General features: G+C 53.7%; 2 protein-coding genes across 7 annotated transcripts in view; one reads left to right on the top strand and one right to left on the bottom strand.

Moving 5' to 3' along the window:
* SYT12 (synaptotagmin 12) overlaps positions 1-2,055 on the top strand; it is a 26,902-nt gene extending 24,847 nt beyond the window's left edge. For all 5 annotated transcript variants that reach the window (XM_056801246.1, XM_056801248.1, XM_056801247.1 and 2 more), the window contains 2 exons: positions 461-594; positions 1,649-2,055. In XM_056801246.1, coding sequence (XP_056657224.1) covers positions 461-594; positions 1,649-1,822 — 308 coding nt within the window. In that variant the 3' untranslated portion in view covers positions 1,823-2,055. The remainder of the gene's footprint in view (positions 1-460; positions 595-1,648) is intronic.
* A 2,345-nt stretch (positions 2,056-4,400) lies between these two features.
* Positions 4,401-19,394, bottom strand: part of LOC130454925 (uncharacterized) — a 50,260-nt gene continuing 35,266 nt past the window's right edge. For both annotated transcript variants that reach the window (XR_008912682.1, XM_056801251.1), the window contains exon 2: positions 4,401-4,493. Coding sequence is in view for 1 of the 2 variants with exons in the window: in XM_056801251.1 (XP_056657229.1) it covers positions 4,475-4,493 (19 nt within the window). In the remaining variant the exon portion in view is untranslated. The remainder of the gene's footprint in view (positions 4,494-19,394) is intronic.

The following is a 19,394-nucleotide window of genomic DNA, read 5'->3' as shown; positions in this document are numbered from 1 at the left end:
CAGAGGCCCCGGCTCTGAAGGGGTCTTCCGCGGACTGGCGGGAACCTGGCCATTTCCGTGTTGTCTCCCCCTGAGGGCAGGGCCTGCTTTGCCTTGCAGCCAGGAGCCCAGAGCTCAGCACAGTGCCTGGCACCGGGATGGAGGGATGGGTTAAACAATGGGCCGCTGGTGGTCCTGATGACCCCCCCCCCCCCCCCCGCAAGGCTCTATTCAGCCCTTGGAAAGACCTGGATTCCAATCTTGCCTAGAAGGTTTCCTGGTTGTGGGCCCCGAGCCCACGGTGAGGTTAGGAAGAGCCCATGCGCGCTGGTGGAGAGGGGCCTGGGGAAGGCCAGGGCGAGCGCATCACCGGCCCGATTGGTCCTGGGCCAGGGCTGAGCCTCGCGGTAAGTGGGCAGCTGAGCCGGGCCGGGGGTGACGGGGTGCAGCCCTCACCTGGACCGTCTGCTGCTTCCCACAGATCCCTTTGTCAAGGTGTACCTGCTTCAGGACGGGAGGAAGATAAGCAAGAAGAAGACAGCCGTGAAGAAAGACGACCCCCATCCGGTGTTCAACGAGGCCATGATCTTCTCGGTCCCAGCCATTGTGCTACAGGTGAGGGCCTAGGAGAGGGCCTGGCCTCGCAGAAAAGGGGGGCCCGCACCTCATTCTCTCAGCCTTCTGGGAGCGGAGCCCGGGCTCGGCCCTGGAGGAGGCAAAGGCTTTGGGTCAGACGGCTCCCCGTCCTCCTCAGACTTAGTCTTCTAGGAGAAACAGAGGCAAGATGCCATGCGAAGGGGAAGGTCCCTAACAACAGGGGGAACCCACAATGGTGATTCGGTGGGTTCCCTAGTAAAGGGATGGGAATTCTGATATGTGCTTCCAGCAGGACTCTTTGGGGGGCCCCGGCTTGGTTTCTTGATGCCCCCCATGACTGGAAGTACCCATCAGAGGAAGAACTAGGCCAGCTCAGGGCTCTGTTCTGAGGCAAAGGGAAGAGAGGTTCCGAGCCTCCTCCGGGGTGGTGGCACTTCCTTTCTGGCCCCCACCGTCCTTATGGCTTCTGACCCTCGGCTCTTTCTGGCCCCAGACACCGGACAGAGCGAGAGCAGGAGCTTTCCGTGGGGCTCTCTCGTTCCTCTGCCATCCCCCAAGCCTGGCTAAGTCTCCTCTTGCCCCCAGTTGTCCTTCCTGCCCCGCTGAGAGGCTTTTCTCCAAGATGGAGCCCAAGCTCCAGCCCTGCCTCTCTGGAGCATCCCCCCGGGGTTCTTCTCCCCACTCATGGCCCAGATCCCCTTCAGTTTCCAGGCTCACCCCTGCTGCCCACATGCCTGGAGCTCACCTAGTGGGCCATGGTGCTTCCATCAAGATGGGCTGCTGCTCTGTGGAGGCCCACAAGGGGGTGCCCTGCTGGCAGCCAGAGGCCCACCATGCCTCCTAATTCTGCAAACATGTATGTGGACCTGTACCATCTTCCTGGTCCTGTGGGGGACACAGAAATGGAGAGGGATGAAAAGAAAAGAAAGCGCGTGTGCATCTAGATGGTCCCTGTGCCATGGGCCGGCGGGGTGGGGACAGACTGCCCAGGCAGGGAACCACGGGGTGTGAGGGAGGCAGGCCCATCCCTGGGGCCCCGGGCCATTACCTTCCTCTCTCTGACCTTCCCCAGGACCTATCTCTGAGAGTGACAGTGGCTGAGTGCGGCAGCGACGGGCGGGCCGACAACATCGGCCACGTCATCATCGGCCCCTCGGCCAGCGGCATGGGCGTCACCCACTGGAACCAGATGCTGGCCACCCTGCGCAAGCCTGTGTCCATGTGGCACGCTGTGCGTCGAAACTAGAAGTCCCCTCCGATGCTGCGGCCCCTTCTGGGCCCCACCACCACCCTGGGGTCCAGCACAGACTCTGCCCTCTCCATTCTCCTGTCCCTGCATTCCCAGCTGCGTGAAAGGGAAACACAGCCCCACAAGACTCTGCCCTTCTCTGCCCACCTTGCCTCCCTTCCCCGGGCTCCCTAGCCACCTTGCAGACAGGACTCATCTGGTTCCCACCATTCTCTACATAAAGAAGAAAAGGAAGGAAGGAAGGAAGGAAGGAAGGAAGGAAGGAAGGAAGGAAGGAAGGAAGGAAGGAAGGAAGGAAGGAAGGAAGGAAGGAAGGAAGGAAGGAAGGAAGGAAGGAAGGAAGGAAGGAAGGAAGGAAGGAAGGAAGGAAGGAAGGAAGGAAGGAAGGAAGGAAGGAAGGAAGGAAAGAAGGAAGGAAGGAAGGAAGGAAGGAGGGAGGGAGGGAGGGAGGGAGGGAAGGGAGGGAGGGAGGGAGGGAGGGAGAGAGGGAGGGAGAGAGGGAGGGAAGAAGGGAGGGAGGGAGGGAGGGAGGGAAGGGAGGGAGAAGGAGGAAGGAAGGAAGGGAGAAGGAGGAAGGAAGGAGGAAGAAGGAAGGAAGGAGGAAGGAAGAAGAAAGGAAGGAGGAAGGAGGGAAGAAGAAAAGAGGAAGGAAGGAAGGAGGAAGGAGGGAAGGAGGAGGGAAGAAGAAAGGAGGAAGGAGGGAAGAAAGGAAGGAAGGAAAGAAGGAAGAAGAAAGGAGGAACGAAGGAGGAAGGGAGGAAGGAAGAAGGAAGGAAGGAGGGAAGAAGAAAGGAGGAAGGAAGGAAAGGAGGAAGGAAGGAAGTAGGAAGGAAGAGAGGAAGAAAGGTAGGTAGGGAGGAAGAGAGGAAGGAAGGAAGGAGGGAAGAAGAAAAGATGAAGAAAGGAAGGAGGAAGGAAGGAAGGAAGGAAGGAAGGAAGGAAGGAAGGAAGGAAGGAAGGAAGGATGGAAGGAAGGAAAGGAGGAGGAAGGAAGGAAGAAGAAGGAAGGAGGAAGGAAGAAGAAAGGAAGGAGGAAGGAGGGAAGAAGAAAAGAGGAAGGAAGGAAGGAGGGAGGAAGAAAGGAGGGAGGAGGAAGGAAGGAAGAAGGAAGGAAGGGAGGGAGGAAGAGAGGAAGGAAGAAAGGAAGGAGGGAAGGAAGGAAGAAAAGGAGGAAGGAAGGAAGAAGAAAAGATGAAGAAAGGAAGGAGGAAGGAAGGAAGAAGAAAGAAGGAAGGAAGGAGGAAGGGAGGAAGAAAGGGAGGGAGGGAGAAAAGAAGAAAAAAGGAAGGAAAGGTGGAAAGAAGGAAGGAAGGAAGGAAAGGAGGAAGGAGGGAAGAAGAAAAGATGAAGGAAGGAGGAAGGAAGGAAGAAGGGAAGAAGAAAGGAGGAAGGAAGGAAAGGAGGAAGGAAGGAAGAGAGGAAGAAAGGTAGGTAGGGAGGAAGAGAGGAAGGAAGGAAGAAAAGGAGGAAAGAGGGAAGAAGAAAAGATGAAGAAAGGAAGGAGGAAGGAAGGAAGGGAGGGAGGGAGAAAAGAAGAAAAAAGGAAGGAAGGAAAGGAGGAAGGAGGGAAGAAGAAAAGATGAAGAAAGGAAGGAGGAGGAAGGAAGGAAGGAAGAAGAAAGGAAGGAGGAAGGGAGGAAGAAAGGAAGGGAGGGAGGGAGAAAAGAAGAAAAAAGGAAAGAAAGGAGGAAAGAAGGAAGGAAGGAAGGAAGGAAGAAAAGGAGGGAGGAAGGAAAAAAGGAGGAAGGAGGGAAGAAGAAAAGATGAAGGAGGGAGGAAGGAGGAAGTAAGGAAGAAGAAAGAAGGAAGGAAGGAAGAAAGGGAGGGAGGGAGGGAGGAAAGAAGAAAAGAAGGAAGGAAAGAAGAAAAAAGGAAGGAAGGAAAGGAGGAAGGAAGGAGGAAGGAGGGAAGAAAAAAGGAAGAAGGAAGGAAGAAAGGGAGGGAGGGAGGGAGGAAAGAAGAAAAGAAGGAAGGAAAGAAGAAAAAAGGAAGGAAGGAAAGGAGGAAGGAAGGAGGAAGGAGGGAAGAAAAAAGGAAGAAGGAAGGAAGAAGAAAGAAGGAAGGAGGAAGGAAGGAAGGAGGGAAGAAGAAAGGAGGAAGGGAGTAAGGAGGAAGGAAGGAAGGAAGAGAGGGAAGAAGGAAAGAAGAAAAAGAAAGAAGGAAGGAGGAAGGAAGGAAAGAAAGAAGGAGGGAGAAAGGAAAGAAGGAAGGATGGAAGGAAAGGAGGAGGAAGGAAGAAAGGAAGGAAGGAAGGAAGGAAGGAAGGAAGGAAGGAAGGAAGGAAGGAAGGAAGGGAGGAAGGAAGGGAGGGAGGGAGGGAGGGAGGAAGGAAGGAAGAAGCATTTCCACTTGCCTGGATTGGAGATGACCTCTCCTGATGGCCTTAAGCCCAAGCAGAGCCCCCAGAAGGCTGTGGGGGAAGGTGCTGAGGCTGAGCTGGACCCTGAGGGCCAACACACAGATGATGCCGCTGCTGGGCTGTTCCTTCCTTTTGGAGTGGGGGAGGCAATGAACTAACTTCTCTGAGCCCACTTGGTCTGCCTAAAGGGGAGGAAGTGGAAGTCTGGGGTCATACCTCCTCCTGAATACTCCTCGGTGAATGCTTTCATCTCCCTGGGGTCCTATGAGGTTTCGAGGACAGGTTCTGCTTCAGTGGGATGCCTGGATTCTAGAACACATAGAAAAACCCAAGAATTAATGTCGCTCTCAGTTCCATCCTGCACTGAATGTTTGTTCAGAGCAACCCTGGAAGAGAGGGTGATATAGGTCACATTATACCCATTTCACAGATAAGGAAACAGGCTCAGAGGTGAGAAGGGGCTTCCCAAGATTACATGGAGACAACCTGAAACTCTAAACTTCTCGGCCTCTTGGGTGGGCCCCTTTATCCAGGGGAGAGCAGCTGGATAGTCAAGGCCAGGGGTCATTAAGCAAACCCTGCTGTGTGCTCAGAGGCGCGGGGGAAGCCAAGGAGCCAGTGACCCAGCCAGCTTCCTGGGGCTGCACTCAGCTCCAGCTGGAGACACACAAGGTATGGGATCCGTAACAAGACAAAGAACTGTGCAGACTCCAAATATTACAAGGAGAAAGAGGAGAAAGGTGACTGGAGCCTGAAGTGTTAAGTGAAGACTTCCTGGAGGTGGGGGGCAATTTCCCCCTTCCCTGCAGGAAGGCCAGATCCCCTTCAGATACAAGAGGAGAAGAAGGTATTCCAGGCAAAGGGCCCAATCTGGGCCAAGGAGTGGTGGATCTCGCCAGGAAGGAATGGGCTCTGTTGGGAAAGAATTCTCCGGAGCCTTTGGCCCTGTGTGCCGGGTAGAGGATCTTGGGAGTCTGGGCAGGGTTAGTCATGGGGCTGGGCTGGATATTGGGGGGGGGGGGGGGGTAGCCCTTCCCTCCTAAGGACGTTGGGCTTTGGGACGCAGCTCCTGATAGCTAGAAAAGAAAACCAACTCTAGGTTAGTCCTGCAAAAAAAAGCTGGACTCTCAGCCATGTTCTTAAGCTGCCCCAGAAGGGGCCTGCAGAGCTCTGGGAAGAAGCCTGGGTGGGCCATTGTCCAACCTGGGGATCTTGGTACTGAGCCACTCCGAGAAAGCATCTCCAGCAGCAGGGCCAGTCTTAGGTGTTCAGAGTGGAATGTCAGGGAGGCACCTTAGAACTGAGAACATGGGAGGTCGGACTAGGGAGAAGAGGCCGGGGACACGGAAGTGACTGCTGAAGGGGAGTGAGATGGGCTGGTACACGAGAGCAGCCCAGGAAGGGCGTCATTCTTCCGATTCCGAGGAGGCAGGGACTCCTTCAAACTCAGCTCATGGCTCGGCCCCCACTGGTGCCTCCCACCTTGCCCCCCGCCAAGCTCCTTCGGGATGGGCATGCCCAAGCATTCCCTAACTTAGGCCAGGCTGGGAGTATCACCACACAGCCCGACTGTGTGATTCTAAAACAAATTGGAGCGTGCCAATAGCAAGCACTTGAGTGTAGCTCTAGCCCAGCGCAATCTTCGCCGTTCCTGACACTGATCCCAGAGGGGGCGGTCGGCCTTCTCTCCCCACGTCTCTTCCCATGGAGGCTGACTTTCCTGGGGGGTCTCTCCTCTCCTACCAGTTGGGCTGGTGAAGGAGTCAGGAAAGAGCGCAGAAAAGACGACGACGTACTGGGGGATTCTGGGAAGTTGCTATCAGGAAGCTGAAAGCAGGAGGATGGACTGATGAGCCCAAAGGAGGGAGGACGACATCATCTTGGAGGCTCACTTCATGCTTCTAATCCTCCGTTTCCTTCGGATCCTTGAGGATCGCAGTCTAACTGCATTCACCCATTTGGCACGGGGCTCTGGGACCGATTCTCTGGGCATCTTCCTGAGGAAACATCTTCGGAGCTCCTCAGGAGGCCCCCCACATTCTGGGGGCTTAAAGAGGCAGGCCCAGCTGCCCTGCCCGGGGATGGGCTGAGGTCGGAGGACTCTGATCTGGTCCTGAAAGCGAAATCACCACGTGGAACTGCAAACGGAGGTCCTTTAAAGCAGGTTTGTGCTGGGGTGACCGACTCGGACCTGTTTCAGATCCTGGCTGTTGGCCCGGCCCTGAGGGCAGACACCAGGCCGACTTCTCCGGCCCCTCAGTCTGACTCTCCCGGCCTAGCCCAGCTTCCGGACCTTTCTTGGGTTTGTTCCTCCTCAAAGCAGAGAACGCTCATTACCCAGATGGTTTGTATGACTCCCATTTCTACAGACACTTCCTTGCAACAGTTCCTGGACAACAGGGGGTCCAGGTCCTGCTGTGCCCATTCTACAGATGAGAAAAAGGACTTACTTAGAGAGAGGGCACTGAGGCCCCGCAGGTATGAATCAAGGCAAAGACTGGATTTGCACCCAGGACTGAGGCCCTCCCCTTCCTCCCACAGCCCCAGAGAGAAAACGATTCTATTAGGGAACCCCTGAGCTACAAAAGGAGCCTGGGCCGTTCTCAGCGGGTGGGGTTGGCGCTCACCCCCGTCCCCCCTCCCGGGCCTTCTTTTAACTACTCCTTCTTGGTAACTCGGTGCTAAGATCTTTTGCTACTGAAGGACTCCAAGTGGCATCAGCAGCCCACTAGAGCAGTCCTCCTGGCCTCTGGCTCGAAGGAGGCACTTTCTGGCAAGGAGAGCCGGTCATCGGTCATCTCGGGCTCAGCTGCCTCGGCTGCAGGCTGTGGGAGTCTCTGACGGTTCTCCATCCTATTCCCAGGAGCCTCCACTTCCCCATGCCGTGGGTTCCAGGGAAGGGCTAGTGTGTTTCCCAACTTTTCCCCAAGTCGATCGGGCAGGAGGCAGCAGCATCTCTTAACCTCGTAACTGAAGAGCCGGGAGTCCGCTCTCTCCCGGTGGTCGTCGTTGTCGTGGTCGTGGTCATTGTAAGTGCATGAAATGTAACAAATGTCTGTAACAAGTGTGCTGAGGTATCAGCAATCTGACTCCCCCCAATAAAGCAGCTGGAGAATCTACTGCTGTGTCCGCACCTGCCCTTCGCAAACAGGATTCGGCCGGGACAGGAGGGAAGTGCGTGAAGGAGCTACTAGATGAAGGGTGGAAGGAAGCGGAGCCTCTCCCCCAGAGGGGGCACCTCGAGCAGGAGAAAGCGATTGCCCAGGGGGTGAGGAAGAGATCGGAGGGAAGGGGAGCGCTCAGGAACATTTATTAAGGGCTTCCCAGGTCCCTGCCCTCCAGGAGCTCACAATCTAAGGGGGAAGATAAGGGGCAAACCAATGCACACAAACTAGACAGCAGCAGAAACAGGCCACAAAGGGCAGAGGGAAAGCCCCCGAGTGAGGAGGAGGTGGGGGAGGCTTCCATAGAAGGGAGGCTTTAGCTGGGCCCAAAGGAGTGAAGGAGGGAGAGCATTCCAGGCATGGAGGACAGCTGGAGAGGATCCCAGGGCAGAGAGATGGAGGCTCTTGTTCTTACTCTATGGAACCCTACATGGGGGACTGAGGTGTTAGAAGACTGGAAAGATGGGAGGGGGCTAGGAGGTGAAGGGCTCTGAAGGCCAAACAAGGGCGAGAACAAGTGAAGTTTACAGTCTGGGGAACTGATCTGATCAGACCTGGGCTTCAGGAAAATCCCATCAATGGCTGAGTGGAGGATTGGATCAATGGGTGGGGAGAGCCTGGAGGTAGGTAGACCCTTCCCCAGCCTCCAGTGTAGACATCAAGATGGGAGGTGATGAGGGCCTGCAAAGGTCAAAGTGATCTTCTCAAGCACCATCTTTCTGAGTACAATCTCTGGTCCCAATGAGGGGAAGGGAAGGCTCTTACATCCTTCTCTCCCAGACATCTGCTTGGCTATGCTGATCCCTTCTGCCTTGAGGAGGCATGGAGGCCTGTGGCTGGTCCTGTTCTAGAGAGGAGCAAAGCAAGGCACCAAGGGCCATCCTGCTAGTCTGAGGCAGAGGTCAAGAGGCCACCCTGGGTGGTGAAAAGGGAAGTACATGTAGAATCTAAGGACCTGGGTTTGAATCCTGGACTTTCAACTCTGTGTGTGTGTGTGTGTGTGTGTGTGTGTGTGTGTGTGTGTGTGTGTGTGTGTGTGACACTTAGCTTAGCCTAGATGATTCTGAGGTCCCTTTCATCTAAGCCTATGACCCACCAGAGGCTCCTGGGGCTCCAGGCGTAGAGAGCAGAGGATAGGGAGTCTGGAAGATCCATACTGACTAGTTTTGTGACCCTTGACAAGTCATGTTATTTTTTGCAGCCTTAGTTTCCTCCTCTCTAAAATAGGGATAATAACACAGTATGAGCCTAACAGGCTCTGGAAACCTTAAGGCAGGGGTTCCCAAGCTAAGGCCTGCAGGCCACATGTGGCCCCCGAGGCCCCCCACACTTCCGAAAGGGGCACCTCTTTCATTGGTGGTCAGTGTGAGGAGCACTGTATGTGGAGGCCACTCATGCACAGTACTACTTCCGGTGACTTAATCCTTTGTGTGGTGCCTTGTTCTGACAAGTAACTAACTGAAAGTAACAAGTAACTGAAGGAGAACGAGGTGCCGCACAAAGGATTATGTGGCTGCACAATGGAAGACGTCAGCATGGTGAGCGGTGATCTGGGGGAGGGGATTCCGCCCTGTGTATACTGCTGCCCGGTATAGTGGTGGCAGTGATGGGCTGTGCGAGGTGTGATAGGCCCATCCCAGCCAGCGCTATACAGATTTGTTCAGTTTTTGTTAATAGTCCAGCCCTCCAACGGTCTGAGGGACAGTGAACTGGCCCCTGTGTAAAGAGTTTGGGGACCCTTTTAAGGCTTAAAGTGCCACATAAATAACATCAGCTGCCCAATGGTGGTACTTCCTATTCCTAGCCCCTGCTGGGCTGCAAGTGGGGTTATTTTGCCTTGAGCTCCCACCTTTCCTTCCAGCTCCCGCTTTCTCTGACTCTTCTTTGTCTCTGCATCCTCTCCTCTCATCACCCCCCTCCCCATAGCCCCAATGCCCCTGAGAGCAGACAGGTGCCCATCTCTGCCCCCGTCTACTGCCTTAGATTCAGCACTTGTCTGATTGGGCACAGTGAGCCTGGAGCCTGCTGGCCCCATCTGGCAATACTTGGTCAATCCCAGTGGCTCCCCGTTTCCTTCAGGATCAGATAGAATTCTGCTTTGTCAGGCATTGAAGGCCCCGTCCCTCGCCAGTTTTCATACATATCACTTGTTTCTGCTGCCTGACGCACCATTACATACACGATGCTGTCCTTAGAATGCTCTCCCTCCCCACCTTGGCCTCCTGGAACCCCTGATTTTCTTCAAGGCTCAGGTGGAAGCCCACCTTGCTCAGGAGGCTCTTCTTGGTTCTAGCTCTAGCTGCCGGGGCCCACCCTCCCTCTCCACACTCCCTCATACAGCACTTGAGAGCTATCAGGGAGGTCAGGGGGAGAGCAGGGGAAAGAATCACCATCTAAACAACCTAACTCATTGGCTTCTCCCTCCAAATGGAAGATCGTCAAGTAGAGAGAGATCTTGATTTTGTCTCTATTGTCCTCTGCCTAGCAGCCTCTGCCATGTCATCAAGGCAAATCACCGGGAAAGTATTTTAAAATTCATTTTTATTTTATTTAATTAGATGATTTAGAATATTTTCCCATGCATACAAGATTCATGCTCTTTCCCTCCCCTTCCCCCACCCCCTTCTGTATCTGACGCACAATTCCATTGGGTTTAACATGTGTCATTGATCAAGATTCATTTCCATATTATTAATATTTGCACTAGGGTGATTGCTTAGTCTACTTTTTTAAATTTTATTTAATTAGATGATTTAGAATATTTTTCCATGGTTACAAGACTCATGTTCTCACTGGGAAAGTATTGAGTGAGGGGGCAGCTAGGTGACTCAGTGGATAGAGAGCCAGGCCTGGAGATGGGAGATCCTGGGTTCAAATCTAGCCCCTGATACTTCTAGCTGTGTGACTCTGGGCAAGTCACTTAACCCCCATTGCCTAGCCCTTACTGGTTTTCTACCTTGGAACTAAGACATAGTAGTGATTTTAAGCTGGAAGGTAAAGGTTTAAAAAAAAGAATGTACTGAGTGAACTTTGTTAAGCCCTGGAGATATAAAGACAGGCAACCGTGTAGTCCCTGCTCCCCAGGAGCAGGCCAGGTCCCCCTCCTGCCAGTCCATCCCAGGGGAATGGCGGGCTTCACTTCCCAAAGACCCCTCGAGCTCCAGGCTGCTCTGTCCATGAAGTTACTCCTGGGTGAAGGCCATTAATTGAGGCAAGAAACCAAATCTAGACTAGACCAAGTCCTGGTGGCGTCCTGGAGCTTATAGTCACTGCCACGGTGGAGAGAACTCTCAGCCACCAGATCTAGCAAAGGGCTTTGCAAACTCTGCGATGAGATGGATCCTGGAGAGAAGCAGGCGACCCAGTTCCTCCACATCTACAAAGCACCCTGGGCCAAACAGTGATCAAGAATTCTGATGAGAGCCTGGGATAAGTGGCCGCCCAGAAAGTCAGCCAGACGCCTACAGGCCATCGGCAAAGACAGGCTGAATGTAAGATGTCTACTGGACATCCCCTCCAAAATGTCACCAGGCCCTAAGAAAAAGTCCCGAGGGCCAGGCGGTTCCCCAAATGAATTCTACAAGCATTTGAGGAAGAATTCATTCCAATACTATATAAACTATTTGGAAAAACAAAGGGGCCAAGAGGGAGTCCTTCCCAATTCCCCTTATGACACAAATAGGGTGCTGATACCTAAACCAGGAAGAGAAAAGCAGAGAATGGAAACTATAGATCAATTTCCCTAATGAATATCGATGCCAAACTTTCAAAACATTAAACAGGCTGATGGGAGACAGGAAGTCCACAGAGGTTGGGGTAGCCTGGAAAATCCTCAGAACAGAGACGGTTATTAAATTCACAGGAGCTGATGAGATCACCAGATGAAACCATCTGGGGGAGAAGAAAAGAGGACCCAGGCCAGAGCTCTGCGGGACAACCATGGCTGCTGGACACAGCCTGGATAAAGATCTAGCAAAGGAGACGGAGAGGAAATAGTCACAGAGGTCGGAGGAAGGCCTACGGTGAGGCTACATAACATAAATTTCTTGTGGACCCGGTCAGAAGAGTTGTGATCTCCAATTTTGTTCAGCAGCCTGAGTGTAGGAGCAAATGTGGTGGATGGTGGGAGGCTTGGCTGGGTGCAATCAGGGGATACACGAGAGAAGGTCAGGTAGAGCTGGACTGGTTCACCAACAAACAGAAGAGGAAAGAGCGGTTAGTGGGAGATGAGGGGTCTGATCGTTTTTGAACATGCCTGACGTGGGACGGAGGAGGTTTGGATATTTGAGTAAGTATCAGGATGTATGTTCAAATCTCCTATATGAGGGTAGGAGTTAGGAAGGAAAGACCATGAACCGGGCACTGAATTTAGTGAGGAAGGAAGGGGAGAGTCCTGGGGTCTGTAGATAACAGCTAACAGGATTTTAATTGGCTGGGAGAGGTGGACCTCAAAGGAGAAGAGGTTCCTGAATGATTGTAGAGGGAGGAGAACCTGGAAGTAGCAGTGGAGAGCAAAGAATATGGACTCTGACTCCCCGACTCAATCAGAGAGTCCAGCAGGGCCAAGCTCCTCAGCCCCAAGTCAAGCACTAAAGCTGAAGAGACTGAGTTAACCAAAGAAGTCATTGACTACTCTAAAGAATTACTGCATATTCAGAAATACTCACAAACCTAACAGGACAGAGCCAAGGAACCCTCCTGCTGGACTCAACTTTAAAGGTCCATTCCCCCAAAGCTGGAATTCAAGAACACTTGGGTTTAAGGGGAAGGAAGAAGGAAGGTCCCAGGACCCCTCCCCCACCTAGAGCACTGAGCCTCCAGGGGTAGCTGGAACCTCTGGGTGGGCAAGAGTGCTGGTCTGGAGGAGTACCTTGCAGGCAAAGCTGTTCCAGACTCAGGGCGTCCAACACAGTCGGTGGGGAAGCAGTTGAAGAAATGCAGAGTGGGCAGCCTAGTTGCAGCAGTAGAGACACTCCATATTGCCCACCCCCAGGTTTTGGCCTCAGGGCACATCCAGCTCTGCAATTTATCTGGGCTTAATCTCATCAAAGCCTTCAGAGGGCAGAGAAGCTCAAGCTCCAACATCCCTCACCCACAGACTGCACTGAGAGATCTGCTGACTAAGCTCCAAGGGGGAAGGCTGACAGAAAAACCCAAAATGCACAATGAGAGGAGCAAGAGTGCAGGCAACTACAGGGGGAAAGGAAGGGGCAAATATGAGCAAACAACAGAAAAAGAAAAAAGAAGCTACAATTGACAGCTTCTATACCAGCAATAAACAGAGAGCAAAAGGAACAGAGAAGGAGGAGGGAACATCAAGCAATAAAACAGAACCTCCAGTGAATTGGACACCAGCTTTGGAAGATCTCAAAATACAATTCAAAACACAATTAAGAGAGGCTGAAGACAACTGGGAAAAGAACTTAAAAAGCAAGATAAATTATCTGGAAACAGAGACACTTGAACTAAAACAAGAAAATAGTGTCTTGGAAGCCAAAATTAATCAGCTTGAAAATGAGACAAAGGAGATGAAAGATGAGGCAAAGAAAATGAAAGATGAGGCAAAGAAGATGAAAGATGACCTCCAAAGAAAATTAGACCAGAAGGAGGATGACCAAAAAGCCAGGGATGAAATCCAGTCTTTAAAAACCAGAATACAACAATTAGAAGCAATCGACTTCATAAGGCAGCAGGACACTCTAAAACAAAATCAAAAGAATGAAAAAATTGAGGAAAATATAAAGCACCTCATTCACAAAACAGAAGATTTAGAAAATCATTCCAGGAGAGACAACTTAAGAATCATTGGTCTACCGGAAGATCATGCCAAAAGAAAAAGCCTGGACATCATCCTACAGGAAATTATCCAAGAAAACTTCCCTGATATTCTAGAACAAGAGGGAAAAGTGGAGATTGAAGGAATCCACAGATCGCCTCCTGTACTTAACCCCCAACTGATAACACCCAGGAATGTTATAGCCAAATTCAAGAACTATCAGACCAAGGAAAAATATATTACAAGTTGCTAAAAAGAAGTCATTCAGATACCAAGGAACTACAGTGAAGATAACACAGGATCTGGCTGCATCTACACTGAAGGACAGAAAGGCATGGAATATGATATTCTGGAAAGCAAGGGAACTAGGCCTACAACCAAGAATCAACTACCCAGCACAACTGACTACATTCTTACAGGGGAAAGTTTGGTCATTTAACAAAATAGAAGAATTCTCAGCATTTGTAAAGAAAAGTCCAAGTAACAGATTCTTTAATTCCATTATTATTAGAATAGACCATACAGAAATCAAGGACTTCAGAAGGCAGCAAGAAATAGGAGAACAAAACTGAAAGATGAAAACAAACAAACAAACAAAACAAACAAACAAACAACCCTAGCAATAGAAAATGTAAGATATCTGCTATCGAAAACAAATGACCTGAAAAAACAAAATCAGGGTAGGGCAGGTTCCCCTTGGTGTCATGGACTGTCTCTTTCCAGTCTTAGAAAATCAAAATAAGAGGAAGGTCATGTTGTGAATATAGTCCCTTTATTCTGATTTTCTAAGAGTAAGAAGTAGTGAAAGGGCAGCTAGGTGATGAAGTGTATTCAGTGCCAGGCTTGAGGTCAAGAAGACTCAGCTTCCCAAGTTCAAATCTGGCCTCAGACACTTTACTAGCCGTGTGACTCTGGACAAGTCACCTCATCCCGTTTGCCTCCGTTTCCTGACTGTAAATGAGCTGGAGAGGGAAATGGCCAACCTCTCCAGGACCTTTGCCAAGAAAACCCCAAAAGGGGTCATGAAGAATCAGCCACGTCACTGAAAAATGACTAAGCTACAAAGCATGCAGTGAGTGCAAAGGCCATAGGGAGGCACCAGAAAACTAGCAATGTGTCCCTGGTGGTGTGAGAGGCACTTCAAGTCAATTCAGCCAGAATTTCCCATGCCCTTGCTTTGTGGTCAGGAAATACAGGATGTGGAAGAAACAGACCTGGCCTCCTATGAGAGAGGAGACTTCTCTCTGAGGGCCCCTCCTCAGTGGCACCAGAGACACGGACACACAGACCCTGGAGTGGAAGTCACGGCAGTGAGGACCAGGCCAAGAAAGGCCAACAAAGCTCCAAGTGGCGGCCACACAGGTGATGGACTGACTGTTGGCCTGGAGATGCCCCATCTCAAACCTGAGCCAGCGGCCTGCTGATCCCACGTGGGGCTGCTCTGGGTCAGACCCTCATCACCTCTCACCTACACGAGCCTTCCCATAGGTCTCCTCTACATCCGGTTGCTTCTTCCCTTTCCAATACTTCTGCTTAGCTCCCTCCTAAGGCTCAGGTCGCTCCATGGCCCTGTGTTCCAGATACTCTGGAGGCTCCCTGTGGCCCTGAAATCAAATGCTGCCTCCCTCCAGTCTTCTGTGCTCTGGTTTCCAGAACAGCTGCCAGGCTGCTGTTCCCCCTGCCATCTCCCACCGCCATGACTGCCTGGAAGGACTCTCCCTGCACGTCTCTGCCTCTTCGAACTCGAGCCTCTTTTCAAGGAGAGATCTAGGTGGGCGGCTTGAAGAAGCAAGAAGAAGGGCTTCAAGGCCGGGGAAGGCCTGAGCCAGCTTGGTGGGCAGGAAGGCTCTGTAAGTGCTGGATGGACAAGCTCACGGTCTGTGTCCTCCCTCCCACACCTGGGACAACTTTTGTCCTTGTCCTCTCATAAGCCTGCTCCGTGGGGCCCAGCTAGTGTCATGAAGGCCTTCTTGACTCTCTTCTCTCTCAAACCCTGACCTTCCTTCCATTTTAGAATGCACACTGTGCATTGGTGCCCAGGCAGAAGAGCTGCCCTGTAAGGGCCAGGCAATGAGGGGTGCGTGACTTGTCCCAAGGCTCAGGGCTAGGAAGGATCTGAGGCCAAATGTGCACCCAGGACCTCCTGTCTCTAACTGTGCCCCCTAACGGCCCCCTTGGCTTTCCTTCAACAGACATTGCATGGATACTAATGGAAAGCCCAAGCAGTCTGGTTTGTTCCTCAAATATTCCTTGTGTATACTGGAGGTGAAAGATGAGAGACAGACAGACAGAGACAGACAAAGAGACAGAGAGAGGGGGGAGGGAGGAAGAGACAGACAGAGAGAGAGAGGGGAGAGGGAGAGAGTGAAAGAGACAGAGAAAGAGAGAGGAGGGAGGGAGAGAGAGAGAGGAGGAGGGAGAGAGAGAGTGAAAGAGAGAGACAGAGAAAGAGAGACAGAGAGACAGAGAAAGAGAGAGGGGGAAGGAGGGAGAGGGAGAGAGTGAAAGAGACAGAGAAAGAGAGAAGGGGGAGGGAGGGAGAGAGAGGAGGAGGGAGAGAGAGAGTGAAAGAGAGAGACAGAGAAAGAGAGAGGAGGAGGGAGGGAGAGAGAGGAGGAGGGAGAGAGAGAGTGAAAGAGAGAGACAGAGAAAGAGAGAGGAGGAGGGAGGGAGAGAGAGGAGGAGGGAGAGAGAAAGTGAAAGAGAGAGACAGAGAAAGAGAGAGGGGGAAGGAGGGAGAGGGAGAGAGAGACAGAAACAGAGAGGGAGACAGAGAGAGGGAGGGACAGAGAAAGGGGGGGAGAGAGAGAGAGAGAGAGAGAGAGAGAGAGAGAGAGGGAGAGAGACAGAGACAGAGACAGAGACAGAGAGAGGGAGAGAGAGAGACGGAGAGGGGAGAGAGGGAGAGAGAGATAAAGAGGGAGAGAGAGAGACAGAAAGAGAGGGGGGAGGGAGGGGGAGAGAGAGACAGAGGGGGGAGGGAGAGAGAGAGAGGGAGGGAGGGAGGGAGGGAGGGAGAGGGAGAGAGAACAGTCAAGGGGACAAGTTCCTGGAGGAGAGGAGGGGAAGGGAGTTACAAGAAGGGCCATTCTTTGGGAACCTTAGGGTGCCCGACCGATGGTAGCTGTTATTATTTTATTGTCCTCTGAGACAGAACCAAAGAGAGTCTCAGTGACTATCTCGAGAGGCTTTGGAGAGTGGAAGGGAGGGGGCCCTAAGGAGCCAGAGGAGACAATCTGAGGAAGCAAAGAGGCCTGGTCATCTGCTTGGGGGCAGCCGAGGGGCCTGGGGGCAAGCCTGGAGCACCCGCTGTGAGGATTCGAGAGAGTCCATTAGAGATGAAAACCGGGATGTCCGTGCAGTGGTGAGAGCCCAGGCAGGGCTCTAGAAGGCCCCTCAGGGAGGGGCCACTTGTGCCTGGCCTGGACTTCCCCAGGGCTTGCCCAGGAGCCCGGCGCACAGAAGGTGGACGCTGGGGGCCAGGAGTTAGGCGGCGATCAGAAAGGCCGAAGGCTCATCAGGGACTGTCCGTCTCTGGGTCCCAGACGGCGAAGGGGGCTGACCTGGGATAACGCCCGGGGAAGACAGGGAGGAGCATGCTGGAGCCTCGCGTGCCCCCCTCTGCAGAGGGCACGCAGGGGCTGGAGTGAAGGAGAAGCCTGGGAGGAGGGAGAAGGAGGGGCCTGGAGGGCAGCAGATGGCAGCGGGGAGGACCCGAATAGCTGCCGTGGCCAGACAGAGCAGACTGCAAAGGTGTCCAGAGAGCCAGAAGCGGGTACCGCGGGGACGGCAAAGATGGAGCTGCCAGCCTGGAAGGAGGCGCCCAGGCCGAGGCTCCACTAGGAGACGGAAGAGATGGACGATGAAGGGTTGTAAATGACCGAATGGGAACATGCTCCAGTGACTCAGAAAGTGGCCCCTGGGGGGGTCCCCAAGATGGGGCCACTGTTGTCGTCACTCTTTCCCAAGAACAGGCCGGCTTGGGTCAGTCAATGAAGGGGCAAACCCAGAGACCAGGGTGGCCGGGGTTCCAACGTGGCCTCAGACACTCTGGCCGTGTGTGACCCTGGACAAGTCCCTGGACCCCTATTGCCAGGCTCTTACTGCTCGTCTGCCGGGGAGCCGATCTATAGTATCAATTCCAAGACGGAAAGTTGGGGTTCAAACCAATGAACAGTCAATGGGCACACACAAGGGGCAAGCTGCGCCCTCAGAGCGGGCAGGATGGAGAGGTGCCGAGGGGCAACCTGGCCAACGATGAAGACACGTGGCCCAGGCTGTCCCCTGAAGGGGTTCTGGGAGGAGCTCTTCCCCATCCCATTAGGGCTGATGGGGTCTTCCAGGGTAAAGAGGTTTGGGGGGCACATGGGAGGCTGGCAGGGGTGTGGGGCACAGCCAGGAGTGGGCCTGGGGGCAGAGGGCAGCACCAGAGACGGTGGCTCCGGGCGTCTGGGGAGGCGGCCAATTCCTCGGCATCCCTGAAGGGATTCGTTCGGCTCCGCTGCCTGCGGGACAAGGATGTTTCCCTGGCCAGCCTTTCTGGGGTCTCTGTGCTGCTCTGGAACGACTCCAGCCTCTCTAGAGTCTCAGAGGCCCCTGGAGGCAGCTCGGTGTTCTTGACATCATCCTGGGGCTGTCTTGGCTCGATAACAAGAAGTGCCAACATTTATTGAGTGCCAGGCACTGGGCCAAGCGCTTCTCAAACATTATGTCAGCTGAGCTTCACAACATCCTTAAGGAGCGGGTACTAGCATTGTGCCCATCGTACAATGGAGGAAATGGGGACGAGCAAGAAGTTAAGTGACTTGTCCAGGATCATACAGTTGCTACATATCGGAGGCTGAACTTGAACTCAGATCCCATTCAGGGACACTTAGCTAAATACTCGCCATCTCTCCTGCAGAATGGCAGCTCCTTGTGGGCGAGGGCTGTTGGCCTTTGTATCCTTGGCACCTGGCACCGTGCCCAGCACAGAGCAGGCACAGACCTAAATATGACCTAAGTTGGCCCTTAGGGAGGGGTGAGAGTCTACGGGGGAGGCTACAGAGAGGGCCTGGGAAGAGGACAAGCAAGGGCAGTCTTTAGACAGCAGCCCTGGGGGCCCTGCGAGGGGCTCTCCATGTCTTAGCTCTCTCGCTGCTCCCCAGAACCCATTCTGCAGATTAGGAAAGTGGCAGACTGAGGCATGCCTGGCCAGGGTTTGAGGAGGAAGGAAGACGGCCTGAGAGAGGGCCTGCTGCTGCTCAGTCTGGTTCTCGGTGGTGGCCCTTGAGCTCAAGTGGGGCCTCGGGTCAATACACAAGTATTTAGCAGGCGCTAGCTGTGTGACCCTGGGCAAGTCACTCGGCCCCATTTGCCTCTGTTTCCTTCCCTGTAAACAAGTTCTCGGACGGCCCCTCCGAGCTCTAGGTCTGACCCTGGGTCCCTGGGAAGCTCCCCAGGGTGGGGGAGGCACAGGCTCTGGGCAGGGATGGTCGGGGTGAGCTCCTCAGCAGCAGCTCAGAGCCAGCTGGGGATGGTGGGAGGGGGACACACCCTGCCTGGAGCCCTGCCGCGCTGCCCAGAGAGGAGGGACCCCCATGCCGGGAGAGCCAAGGCGCGGGATTGGCTGCAGGCCCCGAGGGGCTCCCGAGGGCTGCCAATTGCGTGGGTCACCTCAGCTCTCTGCAGCGAGGTCTGACGCATCCTTTGCCTAGCAACATCCAACCCATTACCGGAGCCCGAGAGGTTTCTAGGAGATTTGCAAAGAACCACGTCATCCCCGCAGAGCCTCTCTGATCTCATCTGGGGGGCCAGGATGCCGCCTGCAGGGAGGCAGAAGAGGGGGCACGTGCGGCCTCCTTGTGCCCGGGAGTCCTGAGGGCAGTCTGGGGGCGAAGGATGAAGGAAGGAGGCTACCAGGAGGATGCCATGGCCTGAGGGTGCCTCCCTGCTTCCCTGCTGCTGCTGCTGCAGCCCTGGGAACTCCAGTAAATGACTGTATTCGGATGGTGGTTGTCTGGACCGTCCCCTATTCATGTCTGGTGTTTTTAAAGCCTTCTGGCCCGCCCGCTGCCCACTCCCCGCTCCTGGGGTCTGATGCTCACATGGAGACCCCATCCCAGCCCTGACGCCTCCATGGCCTTGGCTCCTCTCCATGACTTTAGAGAGCCCTCTATGGGGTCTAGGCACGTCCCCTGCTCCCCCCCAAGGGTCCTCCCTCAGCCCCCTTCAAAGGCCAGCCCTCATGCAGTGGATGGGGGAGCCCTGGGGCGGCAGAGGGGCCACCCC

This window comes from Monodelphis domestica, chromosome 6, assembly GCF_027887165.1.
Source record: "Monodelphis domestica isolate mMonDom1 chromosome 6, mMonDom1.pri, whole genome shotgun sequence".
NCBI lineage: Eukaryota > Metazoa > Chordata > Mammalia > Didelphimorphia > Didelphidae > Monodelphis > Monodelphis domestica.
Note: the sequence above shows the minus strand (reverse complement) of the source record. Positions and strands in the feature narration are given on the sequence as shown.